The 20,974-nt window shown below is 35.9% G+C and overlaps 1 protein-coding gene across 1 annotated transcript in view; it reads left to right on the forward strand.

Moving 5' to 3' along the window:
* Positions 1-20,974, forward strand: part of LOC104522800 (F-box/LRR-repeat protein 4-like) — a gene marked incomplete at both ends in the record, with an annotated part of 33,327 nt that overhangs the window by 4,738 nt on the left and 7,615 nt on the right. Inside the window, 2 exons of the mRNA XM_010165182.2 lie at positions 4,782-5,026; positions 14,817-15,030. Of these exons, the coding sequence (XP_010163484.2) occupies positions 4,782-5,026; positions 14,817-15,030 (459 nt within the window). The remainder of the gene's footprint in view (positions 1-4,781; positions 5,027-14,816; positions 15,031-20,974) is intronic.

Raw genomic sequence — 20,974 nt, forward strand, 5'->3', positions numbered from 1 at the left:
TCAAGTAAAAAGCCTTTGAGAAAGGTGAGGAATACCTGCCACAGCATACCTGTTGTGCAGTTTGGGATTCACCAAAATGTGCCAGGTACCAAGAACCTAACTTTTGTTCTCCAGAGAGGAGAGTCAGGAGGAATCCTGCATGCTGCAGTGCAAAAGATATTTTTTATATATATAAATTTTGATATAAAAAGATATAAATGACATCTTTGTCATTCCTTGAAGCCAATTTTTCGTAAAGCTGCCTACAAGATATATGAGCTGTTCATGTCTACTGGAGAAGTGAATTTCACTGCTAAAAGTGGATTTGGCACCTATATTCCAGGCAAACGGGTCTTGAATGTAAGATCTGCATCTCTTAAATGATTCTTAAATAGAAGAGTTGGAGCAATAAGCAGGAACATTTCTGTCATACACTTTTTTCCCTCAACAATAAACTTCTTACATCTTTCCAGAACAAATATTTGTAGGCTTTCAGATAATCAGCAAGATTTTATGCCTCCCTTTGGAAAGAGAAACTCATGAGGGTCTTAAAAGCTGTCTTAACAGCTAATAACCATATGGCACAAGATTCCCTTCAGTTAATGGCCAATATACTGCCAGTTGCTATAGCAGACTAGACTGAGCAGTGGCACACGAAGAAGATCTCTCCAGCTTTAGGCCCCCTGGAGTCTGGATTATTTGATTGTGCAGTCTGTCAGTAAGATCCTTTTCTGTTCATTAAATCAAGAAGGGGCTTAAAACCTTTACAGCCTTTCGTTGCTGAGAGGATCAGAGCCTATAGCCTGGTGATGGAAAGCCCGCTTCACCAAAGCATATTATGTGAGTAGAATAAAGAGAAGAGAGAAAAGAGAGACTTAAATGTTTGTGTTTTGTGAAACAGTTGCAAGATCCACTTTTCACCTGCGCTCTTAAATGTGTATGCATTTACTGGTGCAAGCTGTAGGATTGTGGAACTAGAGACTGTGTTTTCTGAAACTATGTTGAGGAATGTCACAAGCCCTAGAATACCATCTTCTCCTTCCTGCCTTCTCTCTTTGCCTTTTTTGTGCACATATCCTTTGTCCTTTATCTGAGCATGTCTTAGTATCAATTCTAATTAATTAGAGTCTAAGCTGTGGCAGCTGTAGCTGCAGAACAAAAACATTACAAGTCATTCATTTGCATGTTTCTGAATGAGTGGTTTGCATAGGCCAATGCATTTTCATATTCGAGGGACTCACGTTGAGGAACTGAAAGAGGACATTTGTGGAAGGTGCAGATATTCTAGGTTTGACCAGCCTCCAAGCATTATTTTCTGACCAAATAAAATTCTACATTATTGTGCTCTAGCCACAGAAAGTGTTTTATTGGGTACAAATTGTTATTGCTTGCTGTTATTAAGCAAAAAAGTTTTAAAAAGCTGGAGAAACTTTTGAGTAGGTAAGTACTATTAGGAGATACACCATTGGTAAAGCTTTGCCCCATGTATTGAAGAGTGTGATGGAGATCCTGTCTGAGCTTATAAGCTAACTTTGCAGTGGGCGAGATGTCTGTTTTTTTAAGGTGCTATATTTTTTAATTGATAATTCAAAATATATGCATGTATGTAATATGCTGCAATCAGGAACTATGATGATGATAAAACACACATGGATCAGGTAGGAATCAGGATCATCTTTGTGCTCAGACAGCACACACTGAATTTGTATACTGCTGTTTGTTGGATTGTTGTGGAGAATTGTGATTTGGAAACCTCCAGTTTTTAGAGGTTTTCACTGTAGTGGGTGTTGATCTGATACATCTCCAAAGGTGGCTTGTGCCATGTTTGCCCTGGAAATGGGAGAGAAAGTACTTTTGTACTTTTGGTCCATCATAGCCCAAGAAGGTTATCAAGGTTGTGTAAGTTATATTTTGTTTTCTCTTTGTATTCTTTTGTATTTTTTTAACAATAATCTTTGTTTTTACTGATTGATTTATAAGAAAGTGTGAAGCAATAATGGTTGCCATAATTTTTCATAAATGCAGAGTAAAAACAGTTGTTTGCAAGAAACTGTGTTACAAAATTAGTTTTCAAAGCAGATAGAATCACCATGAACACAGCGTAGCACAATACAGCACATCATGTCACATACTCATTATAGTATCAAATTGTACTTTCTGCTAGGATACACATACATAAAAAGTGAATTTCTGACAGACACCAGACTCCCGACTAACGGTGATTAATGGTTATTAGCCTGTAGGTTTGGAGCCTATTATCTTTGTTTACTCAAAAGCCAGAAAAAAAGTACTTTATATCTTAATGTCATAGTAGAACATTTCATTATATTTTTTTCATCCTTATGAAGTAGCATATTTTCAGTAAAAAGTAAAGAAGGATTATTTTTTCTGATTAAGGCATTCACGTGGTAAGAGATTTCATCTCAGGTTTGGAAAGATTGCAACATCCTATATGTTATGAAATATTGAAGTCATCAGTTAGTGTGAAGGGACATTGGTGAAGCATTTATAGTTTCAGCCACCATTATCTTTACTGCTCAGAAGTTACAAAATAACTATTTTTTTTTTTCCATTGAACAAAATTAGTGTTACTCTGTTTTTATTAGACATTATTATGCTACTCTAATTGTAGACATAAATTTAGGTAACTGTGCAGCTTTTGTTGCTGAGTGCTCTGCTTTAGAAAACTTACTAAATAAGCATGGGAAAAATCTGCAGGAAAAGGTATTAATAAAAGAGATATTTAGGTGGCTTACAGAGTATGGAATAGCTATAAGTTTGATTGTTTGATAGGAATAGCAAAATAGATTGAAGCTGTCTTTCAGAATATTGAAAATTATTTAAAGTGGCCTTAGAAAAATAGGTACATGTTTAGGTATCTACTATTAGAATGACAAACAAAACTGTGTTAAGCAACTTTTAAGCTTAGGTATGGATCTGAGCCAAGCAAAAATCAAGATTTTAACTTGGGATTATATATTTATGTTAGCTCCTAGTTATTTCGTTCTTTCTCAGAGCAAATTGATATTTCTCTAAATGTCAGTTGGGAGCAAACTTTGTTGATTATGATGTATTAACTGCAGCAATTATATGTGCATTATATTTTGTATTTTTATATACATATATATATATATATAAATATTGCCATCACATTGAAATGTCTATGCAGATCTTCTGCATCAAACTGAGGTGAGAGTTCCATGCACCTGCTGAGACAAAAAAGCATGGGCTGTTTTTAGGGAAAAGGAGGAGTGAGGAGAAGGGAAGAGGGAAGGCTTGAAATAAAGCTTGAGAGAAACTGGAGTATATGCAAACACACTGTATTTTGGCATTGGAGTTGAAGTTAAATTTTTTGAAGAGTCGTAGATCGTGTTTGAGATCCAAATACTAAATCTGGAGCTGAGTAGGAAGTAACATTTTTCATTTTACAGGAAGCTGGATTGTTTTCTTATTTCTTCTCTTCCAAAAATGAAAGGGGGAGGAGGGGAGGCGGAAGCTAGCTGCATAATAAACTGGTATATTGGAAGTACAATCTGTTTGGATCTCACAGAAGCTTCATTTTCATTTTATGTCAAGCATTTTGTTCTGATTTTTGGCGGTTTTGTCTTCTGAATCCTTATAAGACATTAAAATGAAACATTATGGTATTTTGAAAGGGCCACAGGACTCTCTTCAGTTTAAGCTGATTTGTGGGTGGGTTGTTTTGGTTTTTTTTTAATTTACACTGATTCATTTCAGTGAGTTATTGTTTCCCAGTCTGCTTGAAAACACTTAGTCAGTTTTAGTTACGTAACTTGAGTGCAGGTACTGATAGCTGCTAGAGACGGCCCTGGTAAATAAACATTCATTTTTAGGTTTCATTTTTCAAGCGCCTTTTCTCTGTTTCCAAGCTGAAGGAGATTGTTGTTGTTGTTGTTGAGCATTTTTGTTATTTCTCAAAGTGAATGTTTATGTCTCCCTGTGTGTTGATCTTCCTTTAGAAAGGAAAACAGAGCATGATAGGAGATGGGGGATATTTCTTAATTTCTAAGTATGAGATAAGTCTTTACGACAACATGTATGGTGGTGCTAGCCAGAAGGGCTGGTGATTATTCTGAAGCTGAGATGATTCAATCTGATAAAAGTAAAATGGGCTTTTGCCTTTCAGATTTGACTCTGGCGTAGAACAACAATGCTCACAAAGTATTTATAGGAAGGAAGAGATTACTTTGTAAAAGAAGATCTGAATATGTTCATTTTTTTACCTAATTTCCTAGTTCAGCTTGGATGAAAGGGGATGTAAGGTAGAAGACAAAACACTGATTTTTTTAAGGCAGAGAGCAGAGGAATAAATCTGAAATCAGTTCAGGGTGTGGGGAAACTAGGACATGATATGGCTTTTCCATGTACTCTGCAAATATGCTACCATCTTAAAAAAAAACATATCCAGAGAAGAAAGAGGATGCCAATTCAGTGTTCTGATCAACAGCAGTGCAGGTATTGTGAAAGGAAATATGTAAACATAGTGTTTACATATATATCACTGTTTAAATTAGCATGGGCAAAGAAACTTCTAATTTGAAAGCTTCATGTCACTTTCATATGCTGATCTGCTTTTTCCTTTCTTGTTTAATATGTCGTCAAATTGAGAAGGCAGCGCAGTCCTATTTAATAGTTAATGATTTGTTTGAGAAGTTACTTTTAAGTAAAAGGATTTACTTTTCTTTGAAGTTACAACATCTTTTCTTATTCCTTTGCAGTTTTCCCTTAACATTTCAAGTGCTATATGACCATCTGTGACTTTTTTTCTGTTTTTAATATAGCTCATCCAGTTGATTTTGAGTCACCTTACAGTACCAGACCTGTGTAGACTAGCGCAAACTTGTAAGCTACTATATCAACATTGCTGTGATCCTCTACAGTACATTCATCTCAGTTTACAACCTTACTGGGCAAGGATTAATGACACATCTCTGGAATACCTACAGTCTCGCTGCACTCTCATCCAGTGGCTGAATTTATCTTGGACTGGAAACAGGGGAGCCATCTCTGTTTCTGGATTTAGCAGGTCAGTGCTAAACGTACAGAAGTATTTTGACAAGCTCTGTTTGCAGAGCTGCTGTGCAGTAGTTTCACTAAGTATTTGAAACCTTATTAAAAGACAGGAAATGTCTTTGATTCACTATAAAGGGTGTGATTGTTATGATGTAGAAATAAACAGCAGCTAAAACAGTAAGAGATACTAGATACAGCAGCAGAAGTCTGTTTCAGTGTGTGCCAAACTGCCTGTGACTGAAGGCTTCTTCCATGGGGAGCAAAGTTTTGATTTCTCCTGGGCTTCTAAAAGACTCCACTAGAACCAAGCTGTCAAAAGTCCATCTCATGAAGAAAATGTTTGCCATTGTTCTTTGTACCGATGAGTTATCAGTAGGACTGTATTAGAATGGCTGCAGTCATAGACTGATTACAGTGCATGCTTACAATGTATGGGCCCTAAGTAATCACTGGAGTGCAATGTAAATGCAAATATTTTAATAAAAATGATTTAAAACATTAGCCCTATTGGGAAACAGGGAGTTTGCATGTGCATCTTCCACTGAGCTGAAAATATGACTGTGCTGTAGGTCATTAAAATAGCAAATTTGCAGGGATTCTTCTCTGTATAACAGCTGTGTTCTCTACTTTCTTAACACATGATTTCTTGCTTCTTTGCTTGTTTGCATTAGTTAAACAGCATCTATCAATGCATTTCATTTAAGCGAAAATTGCTGCTTCAGCTAAGAGGTAATCAGCAATGGCAGGTGAAAGCAGAACTTGACTGATAAGAAACAGAAATGTTGAATATATCTAAAAAAAATTGTCTTAACTCTCATTTGTTTTCTGAATAAAAAGGTTAAATCAAGTATTCAAATAGTTTCTTTGGTGCCTGGGTGCCCTCCCTAGGGAAATAAAATAATTTTAAGAAATATTTTGTCAAGGTGAGGACGTCGCTTCCTTTTTTCTTGACTTCCCAGTATAATCCAAGAGCTCTTGTGCTTGTTGATAGAAAAAGGAGACACACATTAGCTAGTTGTTGAATGGGGTGCAAACATTCTTCTTAAATTTGGATTTCGTATTAGACACATTATGCAGAGGGTAAATATGCAAGCTTTAATTAAGAATTCAACTCTGAAATCATGAAGTGCTTGCTCTCTGATGCTTAGCTATTAAATCTTTCTATTGAAGACTTAAAGTATATGCATTTTCATGGCATTTTTTTAAATTTCACTATTTTTTTTAACATGCAGTACTGCTAAAAAATTTTGCAATCTTAAAAGAAATTAATGTCCAAATTCAGAGAGTTATAAACTTTGCAGTTCTGGCATTTCTGGCTTCCAGTTAGTTGAAAATGGCTTTAGTGCTAATGACTTTTTTTTTTTTTAACTTCAGTGCTGAACTAAAAGGCAACACTTCTGTGTAGTCAGCATTTCTAAAATAATAAATATTCATTGCTTTCATAATTGCATGCATAATTGCATTCATAATCTGTGAATAAACATGGTCAATTTATATTCATTATAATGGATGATGTTTATTTCTAACAAGGGGGAAAAGTGTTTTTGGACATTGATACAATTGTGAAGTTATCTGTGTTTCTAGGAAAAAGTATTTATTGGAAGAGATACCTGCAGTCTGGGAATGGAAGATGCAGTTCAGTCATAAATTTTTGAAACAAAATTGTAAGATAGATAATTTTCAGGTGAGACTTCTGTTCAGAATTTTTGCTTCTGAATCAATTCTCCACTGTAACTAGGTCTGGTTTTGAAAATTTTCTTTTTCCTAATACAGAAATAACTTTCAGCTCTTCATTCTGTAGAAGTGTCTTTTCTAGTAAAATTTCCAAACGCTAATTTTTCTTTTGACATTCTTCATCAACTTGTTTGTCAAATTTGCTGGCCTCCACAAAATGAAAATCTGCTGCTCATTTGCTATGGAAGTATCTATTAATACAGGAGACTTATTAGAAAAACACCTGCTTTTCAAAAGCTTTAATGTAACTTTCTTTGAAGAAAGTAGCTTCTTTGTAAGAAATACTATTCCTCGAAGGAGAAACCTGTCAAGTAATGTTTCAGTTCCATTACCCTGGCTGTCATTAAGATACCATCACCATGTGAATATTGTAGCACCCAGGACACATAGTTATGACTCCCACAATTTTTCCTTTTGGATTTCTAGTTGTTCCTCACCCAGCCTGACTTTTGGGAGATACTACGCAAAACAAGAGTTTTCAAAGAATGGAGGTACTTAGACTTTCCTAGGAATTCTGTTTCACTCTTGAATTTTCTTTCCAGTTTATTCTTCAGAATATGAGTGTTGCAGAGGAGATTCTCAGGTGGCTGGGGAGAGTGCATTGCTGCTTTTATCAGTTACCTGCTGATGTTAACTGTTACTAAAAACTTAATCAGATTTTCAGACTGTACTTCTCTTTGCAGAGATTAAATACTCGTGTATTTGTCTGTCTATGCCTAACAGTAGAAGACATGTACCACTACATTTATTAGTGTAAAATCTTTTCTTGCTGCCTACGGTGTGAGTGTTTCTGAATCAGTTTGTTGGTTTCTTTTTTTATCCTTCTCTCTGGTCCTGGTGTTCTCCATTTCTTTCTGCAAAGGAAATTTTAAAATAAGGCAATGAGGTATGCCTATAGAGTACCAAGCTGCATCTTTTAGTTTGGATTTAATTGCCGAAGAAGTCTTCTTGTAACTTGATTTGAAACAAGCCTAAATTGCTTGTTCCACGCCGAAGAAGTCTTCTTGTAACTTGAAGCTGATTTGAAACAAGCCTAAATTGCTTGTTCCAATACTTGAGGTTTATAAATTTTATGATAAATTGCTGCGTAAGCAACCAGGAATGGCTGTCAAGCCAACAGCTTGGAGGTGTAGAGAATTCTGACTAGAATTTGTAACAATTTGAAGAACTCCATTATGCTGTTTTTAAAAGGCCAACCTATATTTCTCAATTCACGGAGAAGAAACGTAATTTGCTAAAGTAAATTTGTAAATAACTTCAAAAACACTACAAATTGCTACAGTATAGAAACAGCAAAATGCTAAAACCAAAATACCTTATCCTCAAATATAACAGCATTTCACTTTTACAGGACCTGGTTTTTGCTTTGTTTATTTTTGCACTTTTCTCAACATTTGGTGTTACATTTGCAGTGTTGAATTCAAAACTGGTGGGGCTAGTTTTATTCTTACGACTGTACAGTTTAGATTATGATTTCTGCAAGTCAGGGCATGTTTAAATGCTGCTCTTGCTCGAATTTTATTTTGGTAAATATCTTTCACAAATGTTTTTATCTATGGCTTCTTATGACAGTCTTCAAAGAAGTAGCTTGTGTAGATTTGTGTGTTGCTTTGAAAGGTTCATATAGACATGACTGTAAGAAATAATTGAAAATATATTTTCTTGGAAAAATGTATTAAAGTAGACAATTTTTAAATAGAGTAATTTTAAGAAATGTGACTGAAGCAAATACTGTATTATCATGAGAAGACAGAATGCTTCAGGCATATGAACATCCTGAGGCAAAGCTGAAGGTATTTTAACTTATTGATAACATCTACTCCTTAGGGCTAAAAATGACTATCATAAATTTTTCATTTCAGCATATAATATAAATTAACTAAACTTTATTGCTTAGATTGAACTAAAAGTATATGAAAAAGTGAAAGACAAATGAAATGAATATCTGAGCAGTCTCAAGTGTCTGGAATGCCAAGTAACGGGGAATAAGCAAAGATTTCACAGCAACATTACATAAGCAGCACTGCATTTCTGGTGACATTAGAGGTATGGTGAATTTCTTCCTGCCAGGGGGATATCAGCCTGGGAGAATAAGACCTACATAGGAAAAGTGAGGCAAGTTGACTAGAGGTGCACTAAATATCAAGATGCTGAATAAATGCTCTGAGGTTTAAACAGCTCAAAGACAATGACAGTTTAAAAAATGAGTTTGGCACACAAATTTCTTTGTATCACTGATAACATCATTAGTTTGTTTAAACCCTTTTGCTTTAAATCTCTGAGGTATTAGGATTTTTAATTACCTCTGAAATTTTATACTGTGAAAATGTATTAATAGTGTTTTATTTTCAGGTTAATGATGCAGTGTTTGCTTGTCAAGCACATCCAGGAATATTTCTTTAACAGTTTTGTTGTTTTTAATGTTTGAAAGCTTTAGATGCTGTTTAACAGAGGTGTTTTTTGACAATGTTTAACTTGGTGAGGCTTTGCTACAAATCAAACTATCAGGAAGGTCAGAGAAATTACTGAAACATACATCAAATAGTCACAGAAAATAGGAGTAATGTGTGACTTTACAGGGATTCTCAATTCAAAAGTCATGTCTGTCTATCGCTTTAATTTCCACAGTTTTTTAGTAAAACCTAGAGTTGCTGTAACTGCAATTAAGTAATAATGTTTGTTTGGCATGTTTTTATTGAAATAGTTTAATCTGTGTTGAGGAAAGCACAAGTTCAGGTACTTAATATTCTCCCTGCTTGTATGCAATGTTTTTAAGGTTTGCTGACAAAATGTGTAATACGTGCTAGAGTAGAAAATAACATTGTAACAATTAGAACGGCTTAGAGGAAGGGGAGGTGACTTCATTTTAAAAAGAAAATTATTTTATTTGGTTTCACTCTCAAGTGTGCACTCTTGCATGCACCAGGACAACTGAGAAGTGTGTCCAAAGCAATTTGTCTAGAGTGTGTTCTCACTGTCCTGTGCCACCTCTGTCCTTCATCTCCTAATTTGCATGTCCTGAGAAACGGCACATACATAGATGTTCAAGGTTCTTGATGACCTGCTAATCTGAAGTCCACCAACACACACCACTCTACCAGCCTTTGCATTGCCATTTGTTCTTTCTTGTGCTTCTACACCTGTATGTACCCATTTGTTGTCCAGTCAGACCAATCTTAACACTTTTATTAGAATTTCTGTACTAGATGCTGCTGCTGTTGTGCAACACAGCAATCCTGAAAGGAAAAGCATCACTGTGAGTATAAATATATCGGAACATGATTTCAAGTAGTATATTAAAATACAATTCTGCAAGCCATTGGATTAAATGCAAGACTGTAACTGCAAAACAGATTGGGATTATGAAGTTCTCTGCCGAGTTTGTGCAAGTAATATAGCTAGAACTATAGTAAGAAAGAGAAGACCTCAAGATCTTAGAAGAGAAATGAGAAAGAATGGTGTGGGGTTTTTTTTGTTTGTTTGTTTTTTTAATTATTCTTGTCTGGTGGCAGGCTCTGGAAAGCAGGAGACCCAAATAGCTGAAGAGAGTGTGTAGTTGGCTTGAAGCTAACCAAAATGGTTGTTTTCATTAAATACTGGTTTTAGGAGGGAGATCCTAAGGAAGGCTAGGCAAATGGGACATTGTTATATCTGTCAAGTAATGGAGGTAACATCCCTGATTTGGATGCTAGCATATGGTAACACTACAAGGGAAAATGCTAAAGAAAGAAAATCTGTCGGACTCTGTTATTCATAAATGGAAGTTGCTTACCCCAACCCCTTGGACACCAAATTCAGTGATTTTTAGGTCAGTGACTACTAAATGAGTACTTGAGATTTTCGTTAAAAACAGATTTAGTAAAATCAACATGACTGAAACCTGTTGGGATAGTTTTACTGCAGGAATATAAAAATAGGTATCTATTTGTGTTTAGGAGGGATGAGGAGATGAGAGAGAACTGGGCTGTGATCCCTGCTTGTTGTAGAGTTTTCAGTAACTTTGAACCATGGGATACCGAGTAAGTGAGGATGATTATGCTAACACTGAAGAGTAGGTTTTGGATCCAGTGGAGTTCCATTAGAAACCCTTGGAGCACATGTGATGTACCTCATAAGCATACGTCTAAATGTGTTTTGAGAATTTTGTTTGGGAGGTCTTATGCAGTCAGTTCTGACGTGAAGGATGCTATCTCTTGTACCTTGGTATTTTCATTTTAGATCTTCTTTGGCTTGTGGGATATGCTTATGATACAAACATGAATTACAAGACGGGAAGTTGTTGATAGACTAAGTGACCCTGTGATAATGATGGGTTTAACATCAGCATGAGCAAATAGCATCCTAACTGCTAATAGATACATTTGATGTTTCAGAAAGATTTCAGTAGGGCTATCTTACTTCCCAAAAGCTGAAGCGGGGAGAAACGAGCAGAAGTTCTTGAGAGCAGACAGGTGCTGATGGAAAGTGAGAGTGCTTTTTTTAGTTTTAAAAAACAAACCAAAACAAAAAAAAAGCACCCCACACAAAGCAAACAAAACCCAACCCTCTAAAAAACAACAACAACCAAAAAGCCCCTGAAATACTGTATTCTAGAATGAGGGTAAACTTAGAGGGAAAGGTCTAATCCAGTGTCTAGCAAAATAAATGTACATGTTCACATTATTCTAGGTTGCTTAGTCAGTCATATTTCATAACAAACATGAAGGGATGAAGGGAAATCACTTCAGAAATCATGTGTATAAAATATTGATAGTAAAAGCAAAACTAAAGGAATGGATGGCTGTGCAGAAAGAAGGGGAGGCTAAAAAACCAGGAACCACTCAGTTCTCAGTGATTAAAGGAGAGGTACGTGAAGAGATGTTGATTTGGGTAGAAGGTTCTTTTTTGGGGATTGTTTGTTTTTAAATGAGCTAAGTCAGAATCAGGCATCCAGTGTCTAAGTCTCAGAAGTATGAAGGCCATGCCACATTTGTTCTGAAAGCATGAGAACCCCTGTTCTACCTTACCATATGGCTTTGGAGATCCATGTAGAAAGGTGTTAGCAAGAACCGCTGTCCTGAGCAACCTGTTAAGTGAAAACAAAGATTGGGGTGTCTTGATAATTTGGAGAACTCTGCAGTTTGCCTAGTGCTCTCTGCCCTATGCTGGTTGGTGACTTCCTCAAATTCCTCCTCCTGTTTCTGTTTATCTCCTTACTTCATGCCTGTCAACTTGTTCTTTGTAGCCTGCTGCATGTTCCTATCCCTCTTGCCTTTCTGTTTAATGTCTTCTAAGTAACCTTTTCCAAAAAGGCAGCAAAGCCATGAAATGCAGTGAATGCTTGTTGCTATCACTGTTTGCTCTGCCTGTGTGTTTCAAATGTAATGAATTTAAATAAAACATTATGAAGATGATAACTGCTCAAGCTGGTGAGCCTGGAGTTCTTCTCCAAGTCTAGGGGGTTAACCAAGTGTTTCCCTGACCTGGTAATAGTCAGACTTTTAATAGTCCTAGAAGGAGAAAATAATTAATCTGTACCAACATTTATAACAGCCAGGCCCTGTTAAATTATATGGCAGTTAACCTAACATCCATTATTGTAATGGAGTAATTCATAAAATATTTATCTGTTAGCAAATTAAAAGCTAGAGGTATAATAAGTGGTGATTGACAAGGTTTTATGGAAAATATCACCATTCAAACAAACCTGATAATTTGTTGATGAAAGAAGCTGTGTGAACGTATTGTTAAAGCACTCATTAAATAGAGGAATTGGCTAATTGGTAATCAGCGATGAATCCATATGTCGCTACTCTGATTTCCAGGGAATTTCCATCCTGTGTTTCTCCATGGCAGTGTTGAACTCCATTGCTAGTCTAAAATAGCAGTTTAATATTTAAATAGCTGTTGTTAATGGTTGTGAATTGTTGTGTCGTTTCAGCTCTGACACTCCCGTAAGAAAGCATACGGATCTAGATGAATTCACTGTGTGTAGTATGAAAACAGAAAATTACTGCTTGGTGTTTGATTAAACTCTGGTTTTACAAGCTAAAATAGATTCTAAAGACGGACTGTGCTGAGTTAGACAAAACTAGTGGAAGAGCAGATTTGAAGGCCATACTTTGCAGAACCCCTGTGGGTCTGGGGCTTACGTCCCCCCTCTCATGTCTCAGACCCTCTCTTTGTTTCTGTTTGCATAGGCTCATAGAAATGTTGGATGTTAGGGACCTCTGAAGGTCATCTACTCCAAGCTCCCACTTAAAATGCCAGTGTCCCCAGTGCTAGATCAGGTCAGTTCCAGGAGGTTTCCAAGAGCCACCCTGGAATCTCCTTTCCCCTCCATTTTGCATAGGGTCTGCATAATCAAAGTAAGGCCATGTAATGTTCAAGATGAAAATAATAAAGAAAGGTAATGATGAATGGCAAGTATGACTGGAGTGAGTAATGAAAAATAAGGAGAGGAGAAGATTTGAAAACTTGGGTCTTGAAAGATGGACTTCAAGTCATTTTAGTGTCATTGAGGAATGCCTTCCTGAATACGTCTGCTTTTCAGACTAGCGGGTATTTTGACCTAAGTTTCATCACGAGCAAAGTCTTGGGAAGGCTAATACCTTGTAGGAATAGGGGGTCTTGTACAAGTAGAAGCCTCATGTCTCTCTGGCATTTCCGTTGTATCAGCTAAACCCAAGAAGTAATGCTTACAGCAAAAGTGTGGGAACCTAAATCTGCTTTGTCTACGCGAAGATTTTAGTAGGAGAGAACTGGTAATAAAGCAGATCAGAGTATTAACAGAAACTAATTCATACTTTCTCATAAGTAGCTCCGTTATGCTAGGAAGTAACAAGGGGAACTCATTGCAACCCACAGGTTAGAAACTTAGTTTTTTCTACTGGAGAAACTGTTAAAATAAAGTATAACAAAATCACTGCAACCTATGTTTGAGGTTTCCCCCCCCTATTAAAAATCAAACTTGCAATCCTAGTGATTGATTCACAGTTTGAAGGTTATCTTTGGAATAAAAAGGGACATAAGGTTATGTGTTTCTTAATTAAAGCTTGGATTAGATATAATAGAGCATGAATTTCTGACACAAGATTTCTGGCAGAAGGTGTTCATTCATGCAGAGACCATCAAAGTTTCTAAATTTGGGATATTTTGTCTTCTAATATCTTAAATTTTTATAATTCCACTGAAAGTCCTGTGAAATAGTCCTTAGGAATCTCCGTGTTCTAGAACAGCTTCAAAGTGTTGATTTTGACTTATTTGTTAATGAAAGGAATGAGGTGTTTTTCAGAAAGTCTTAAAATACTTTTACTGAATATTTCATCCATTTAAAGGTCTTTGTTTAACCTCATTTTTAGATTTGCAGATTTTTCTGAGATAAGGAGAAATATGAAGTTATTGATGGAAACTTGCAGGCCACTGCCAAGATTGGCTTTGGGGACATTCAGACATTATCTGCGTTGTACTTTGCTCCATTGTCTCAGAGTAAATTGCAAGAAGGAAGCATGTTCCACCTTTTTAAAGCCAAGCAGCATTTTCAGACTAATGTTATTTTAATAAAAAGCCCTCTCTGTACTGTTCTCATCACCAGTGATTCTTTTGCAATTTGTTTTCGAGGTAGGATTGCTTTTTAAGGCTGCTTTAGTGACATTAGCCTCCATACGCCATGTGTAGCATTATATAGCCTTCTGTGTTTCTTAAAGTATATATAGTCAAATATTCCTTTGTACAAAACAGTGTATAATATCTAGGTCATGTATATTATCAGGTTAATGTTGATGAAACAGCCTTAACATTCAAGCTACCTTTGGTTTTTTCATATTGCTCTCTAACTCAACACCTAATTAGTTTGATCTCTTCTGGATTTGTACAGATTTGATACAGAAGTAACTTCTTTAGAGTGTTTGTGATAAATTAGCTTAATCGTGTTTTCTGTCAGTTAACTGAGGTGACGTAAGAGCTGTGGTCTGTAGGCTTTTCGTTGTTGAAAGGAACTCTTTCCTGGTTTATGCGCTTAAGGTTTTGACAGTATTCAAACTCCTACCTGAAAGTACATTTATTTTTTACTTAAAATGTGTTTTTTACAGATTCTTGAAAGTTTGTGGCTCTGAACTAGTACGTCTTGAGTTGTCTTGTGGCCATTTCCTCAATGAAACATGCTTGGAGGTCATTACTGAAATGTGTCCAAATCTTCAGGAACTAAATCTCTCATCATGTGACAAAATACCACCTCAGGCTTTCAACCACATAGCCAAAGTGGGCAGCCTAAGGCGTCTCGTTCTCTACCGAACAAAAGTGGAGGTAGGAACAAGTGCTTTTAACCTTTGCAATAAGTACTTTCAGTCCTGGTAAAGTTGTTGTTTTTTTGTTTTTTTTTTTCATTGATGAAGAAGTGAATTCAAGTTTTGCATGTAAATTCAAAGGTAAATTCAGAGGTAGTTTCAAAAACCATAGGATTTTTTTATTTTCAAAATAGCTTCTGGATTTAACATAAATAAAAAGCCTGCATGTTTTAACTTGCATGGAAGACCGGTGACTTTTCACCAGCTGTTTTAAGCAGTGTAGTGAAATCATAAGTGTGAAAGCTTTTCTTTTGTTTTAAAGTGTAATTCCCGACACACTACATTTGACAATATAATTGGGAAATTATGCTGTTTAGTAACTTACTGTAATTCTCAACATTCTGTCCTGTAGGATGACTTGATAATCACTAGATGCCGAATATATTTGTATATTAGCAGTATTTGAGATGTGGAACACAATTAAAAAAAAAAATCATTTACAGTGTAAAAATTACTTCTTTATACAAGTACTCAACTGCCCGAATCAGAGTTGTTATTGTTTACTGCAACATATGTGCTACAGTTGAGAAGACTTGTAGTTTGCTACATTTTACAAATGTTGTATCCTTGTAAATTCAGCAATTTGAATCAGAAGCAATTCCGTTCCTTCTCACTAGCTACATTACTCATGTATTGCAACCTTACAACTGTTTTACATGGAAGCTCTCATAGCTGTTGTGCTTCTCTTGTTGCAAAAGCTACTGCTTAGCAGAGCTCCAAAATGGGGAGAAAAACATCTCTCTGCAGTTTTTTTTCTAGCTTTTAGTTCTAGGTTAAACATTTTAAGAAGAGTTTGCCTGTGTGTGTTATTCTGCTTATGCTTTTGGTACACAGAAGTGAGGTTATCACAGAATCACAGATTGTTAGGGATTGGAAGGGACCTCAAAAGATCATCTAATCCAATCCCCCTGCCGGAGCAGGAACCTAAATGAGATCACACAGGAAGGCGTCCAGGCGGGTCTTGAATGTCTCCAGAGAAGGAGACTCCACAACCTCCCTGGGCAGCCTGTTCCAGTTTTGACATTGGTTTGTGTGGGGTGTTAAACGGTAGCGTGATAGAAGAACTGAAGCTGGAAAAGTAGGTTTGGTCTACTGCAAGGGGCATCTGAAGTTATAGTATCTGATTTCACTTATGAGCAGTTCACACCTAACACACATGCTACAAAGCTAGTTGTATCATCTTGTCCTTTTTTTGGTAAATCATACGTACATTTGTGTCCAAGGTCTAGCTGGCCATCTGTAATGGTGATAGGGTAATGCAAGGTAGGTAGATGAAAGGGTAGGCTACCTGGAATGACTGGCATTTGCTGTGGGAAATGCAGGCAGTCACCACACAGCCAGTGCCCCTCAGTAACTTGTTACTTTGTGGTAGTTGCTCTGTCTGTTGAGGCAATTATTATTTTCTTAAAACTAAAAAATAAATTGGTGAGCCCTGCTTTTAAGTGCCTTTTGTATAGAGCTGAATCAGTGCCTTGGGTGTATCTGTCCTGTTTCTAGAACACTAGGCTTTCTGTAAATCTTGGATAAATCTCTTTACTTCGACAGTGGGATGTAATTCACAAGGCTTTTTCAGATCCAAGAAAGATCATTGTATCAGAGGTAAAGAATGTGTAATTTTATTTTTTTTTTTTACTGTTCATTGATCATAATCTTCTTAATTCTACTCAGGTGACTTCTAAAGTTTGAGACTTCATGCTTGTAATAGTGCAGCAGCTGAGGTATACTCTGAAAATGATTGGTAACTGTCATTTCTCAGCTATCACTTTGCTGAACAGAGCTTGAAATTAGATTGCATGTAGGTGGTAAAGATTTCCTGACTTTGAAGCCCTTAAATTGTGATGATTCATTTCTGCCTTTCATATGTATGGACATGCATCTGCTTGTAGCTGACAAGAACATTCATTCATAATCAAGCTTGCTTAAGATTGTGCTTCAATTTTATACGTGAGTATAAACAAAAGGCACTGTTCCTAGCAAACCATGGAAGAGAAATTTCTAGAAATTTAAATAGGTAGATTGGAGATGATGCTTTTTTGTTACCTGTTAATGTGAAGCCACTTAACAATATACATTGTGTGTCACAGGTGAAAAAGGGAAAGAATGAAGATGTAGCATAGGATTTGAATTAGACGATTAGAGTTGCAGAAGTCACAGATTTGTAGAAATAACTTTACCTTTCTTGACATTAGCTTGTCTTAATGCAGATCTTTTGGTTTTCTATACTACAAAGTATAGAATATAGTATATTTCTGCCTTTTCTTCTGTACTTTTCAGCTGGTGCAGGGATGCTAGGTCGTTACTGTTGTCTAGCTGCAAAAAAGACAGGATAGATTGATCAAGCATGCTCTGAAGTGATTTAGACTTCTCTAAAACTTGTCAAAGAACTGTAATATAGTAGTGTTCTTGATTTTTATGAAATCTCTGCTACTACTGCATCTTTATTGTTGGAGTTTCTAAGGAGCAAACAATGGAACAATGCTAATGTTTCATCAAGAGCTTGGCATTGTATTGTTGTCAACTGGACCTGCTCAGAGAAAAGAATCTGAGGCTGTGAATCCACTAAGGAAAACTGCAGACTGATAACAAGTAATGTGATTGTTAAGAGAAAGTGAGAAGGTGGGAAGAACAGAGCTGATGTGTGTGTTGTGGTCCTCTGTAAAAGTTCTGTCTCAAAATGCAAAGAAAAAAAAATTCCATTCATGCTATTTAGCCCGCCGTTTTCCAAAATAAATCTTAAAAATAAACTAAAGAACAAAAAAATAAAGCACCAAGTCTTTTAATTTATATTTTCTTCTCACATCATGTTCTAGAATGGCAAAGATACCATAATTATCAGTGTGTTGTCATTTTTTGTGACAGAAGGATGGCATCCCTGTTCATCCTGTGTTAACCGCCTTGTAAAAACGTGGTGATATGGTTCTGATATTACTGGAAATTTTGAGGTAATTGCCAAAATGTGAAGAGGGAGTGAAAATGCAGAGAACAAGTAGGTAAAAAATTGATCAAAAAGAGTTCTCCAATGGAGTATCATAATTTTCTTTGTGAGTATCTTACTGCACAATTAGAGGCAGTCACTGGAATTTAAGCATAGTAAAATTAGATCAAATGAGGAGGCACAGTGCCTTTTATGCTTGTAAGCAGTCTGATGAATTTATTTTTACTGCTGATCAACTATTTAAGCAAAGTGATCATATTTTTAAAAAGGAGCAACACTAAAGAGAACAAGAAAAGTGAAATAGGATTTAATGCTCTAATTGATTTTTATAAAGGAAGGCCCCTCTCTGCATCTTACTTGTGATGCCAGTGGAAAAGGGGTCATTTTACCACTCCACAGTTGTCAATCTCTGTTGGAAATGCAGTGTTGTGTTACAGCACATCTGGGTAAACAGCACAACTTGTTCTTTTGGTTGTGAATTTGGGTCTGTGATTAAATAACATAGGATATATGGGAGAAATATTCTGCATCCTTTTTGTCAGTTATGTGATAAAGCTGTTTCTGTTTTTGCATGATGTTTTATGAAGTACAGTATTAACATTTTAATAAAAGAAACGGTGTTTTGATTGAATGAAAACAAATTCCCATGTACCTGCCCAGGTGTAGGGTTTCCATATTCAGACTATGTCTTGCAGTACTTTTCCCCTTTTTTTTTTTTTAATGATAAAAATAAAAGAAAAATTGCTTTTAGCATTTCAATTTAAAGTTTATATGATTACTATGACACTAATGGATGAATTATGAGAAAATATTCTGCAGAAAATTGACTACTGTTAATGGCTTTTATGTGTTAGGTACAGAAAAACAGATTTGGAGGAAGACAAACTGAAAAATAAAATTGACAACATATTATGTAATCATCTGAGCAATTGTTATGACAGTTTGTTATTTTAGCTGTTTTCTTTGCATAAGTTTTGTATTTAAAAATATTCCTATTGTATCTGTAATCAAAGCTCCAGTTTTTAAGTGTACATTTTTGCCATTTTGAAAGATAGCTGTATCATCTGGAGGAGTTTATAGTCTTTGGTCCTGACCCTGCTAAATCTTAAGGCCATATATCATGTTATTTCCTTGACTTACTGGTTGCAAGTTTCTGCGTATAAAATTGGTTTCAAACCTCTGAATTGAAGTTTCCAACACCCTTGAATTATTCCAACCTCTCTGTTACAAGAAGGAAAGTCCAATGAGTTTCAGTAACTTGTTCCAGGCTGAATAAGAAAAAAAAAAAATAATAAAATTCCACCGTCACTATACTTCTCCCCACTAAATGCAGCTCATTTTTCCAGTGCTTTAAGTTCATTATTAAAGGTTTCATTCTTAAAGGTTGTTCAGTTATGTATATGCTAGAAATAATTTGTAACTTGCTTTGAGAAGCTAATCTCAACATTTTATAAATGTAATTTCTGCTAGCTCAAAACCACTGTTACACTTGTAGGATTTTTGTACTGGTGGTTTTGGTGTTTACTGATACATGACTCTAATATTTACTCACTTGTTGGCATTGATACATTTGAAGGATACAATGAACAATGGAGGTATTATTGTATACAGTAATTAGTAATGTACATCTTTATGGTTTACGTATGAATATTATCTTGATTTAATGCTTATCATGAAGTATTCCATCCGTAGAAATAATGCAGCCAAAATTGTATTTTAAAGAAACCAAAGCCACACTTACAGTAGGAGAACCTAACAGTCTTCTTATTGCAGGGTGTAAATTTTATTCTTACTTGTAATCTTCTATGTAAGATTATATATTTCATGTTTCATGATATTCTGGATTCTTTCTAATGTGTGAAGAAAAAGTTTTTAAAGTTTGTAATGCAACTATAATTGAAATACAAAATGAACTAAATTTAAATCAAATTACAGTGGACAAAGGACTTTTGTTTTGCACACATTTTAAAGTAAGAGTTGCATTTATAAATTTTATCTCTTGATATATTTGACCAAGTTCAAATTCGGAACTTGGGCAGCTGTAAGAGAGGACACTGGAAATTTTAAATACCGAGAAGAGGCATAAGAATTGTAGCAGTAAATGTAACAGCTCTTATTTTCTTGTGCCATGAGCAATGAAAGAGTTAATGCAGCCATAAAATTGTTCTAGAGTTTCCATAAATAACCTGTTACGGGTCATGTTATACTACTGAGGTTTTTCAGCTTGGACTAAATTTCTTTGGTTTAGGCACAAATCTTTAGGATTAAGAGTTGCAGGCAAATAGTGGGGGGAAAAAAGTGAGAGCCTCTAGCTGGAAAGTGGATTCTTGGAAGGAGGTTGAGCCAGTGACATCATCATGCAATACAGGGCTTTGGTGCCTTCTGATCCTGTGTCAGGCTCCTAGGACTGAGTTTGGTCATTTGAGCCTGTGATGTGAAGGGTGAGGGGAAAGGATGAAGGTGTAAAACAGATTTGCAGACATAATGGAGGGCATAATTTGACCAAATGAAGCAAAACCAAAATAACAGTAATTGAATTAACTACAGAGACTATTACTTTCATTGAATTAATTCAGTAATTGCTGTGTTGCTGTATCACGATCCCTACCGTGTCCCTGGCACTGCCAAGTAGCTGTAGAGAACAAAAAGGTGCCCCTGTACATCCTGAATACTGGCTTGCAAATTGCACTGCGCCTATCTGTGAGGAGCCAAGTGTTTTGCCTTTTGAAAGGTGACATCTGCACTCAATAATAAGGTTCATTCCACCTTCATTTTCATAATCTCTTGTTCTTCTCTTTCCTGATGCTCATACAGTGTTCTTATTGCATCTGTTTTTAAACCCGTGTCATAAAAGTTTTGGAGGCAAACGTTTTATCACTGTCCAGTTCTTCATCTCAGAAATGGTCCAGTAATCCAAGGACATTGGGAATGGAAGGAGGGGAGAGTTGATTTTTAACAAATATTTTCC

This window comes from Antrostomus carolinensis, unplaced genomic scaffold (assembly GCF_000700745.2).
Source record: "Antrostomus carolinensis isolate BGI_N321 unplaced genomic scaffold, ASM70074v2 scaffold21110, whole genome shotgun sequence".
NCBI classification, from domain to species: domain Eukaryota; kingdom Metazoa; phylum Chordata; class Aves; order Caprimulgiformes; family Caprimulgidae; genus Antrostomus; species Antrostomus carolinensis.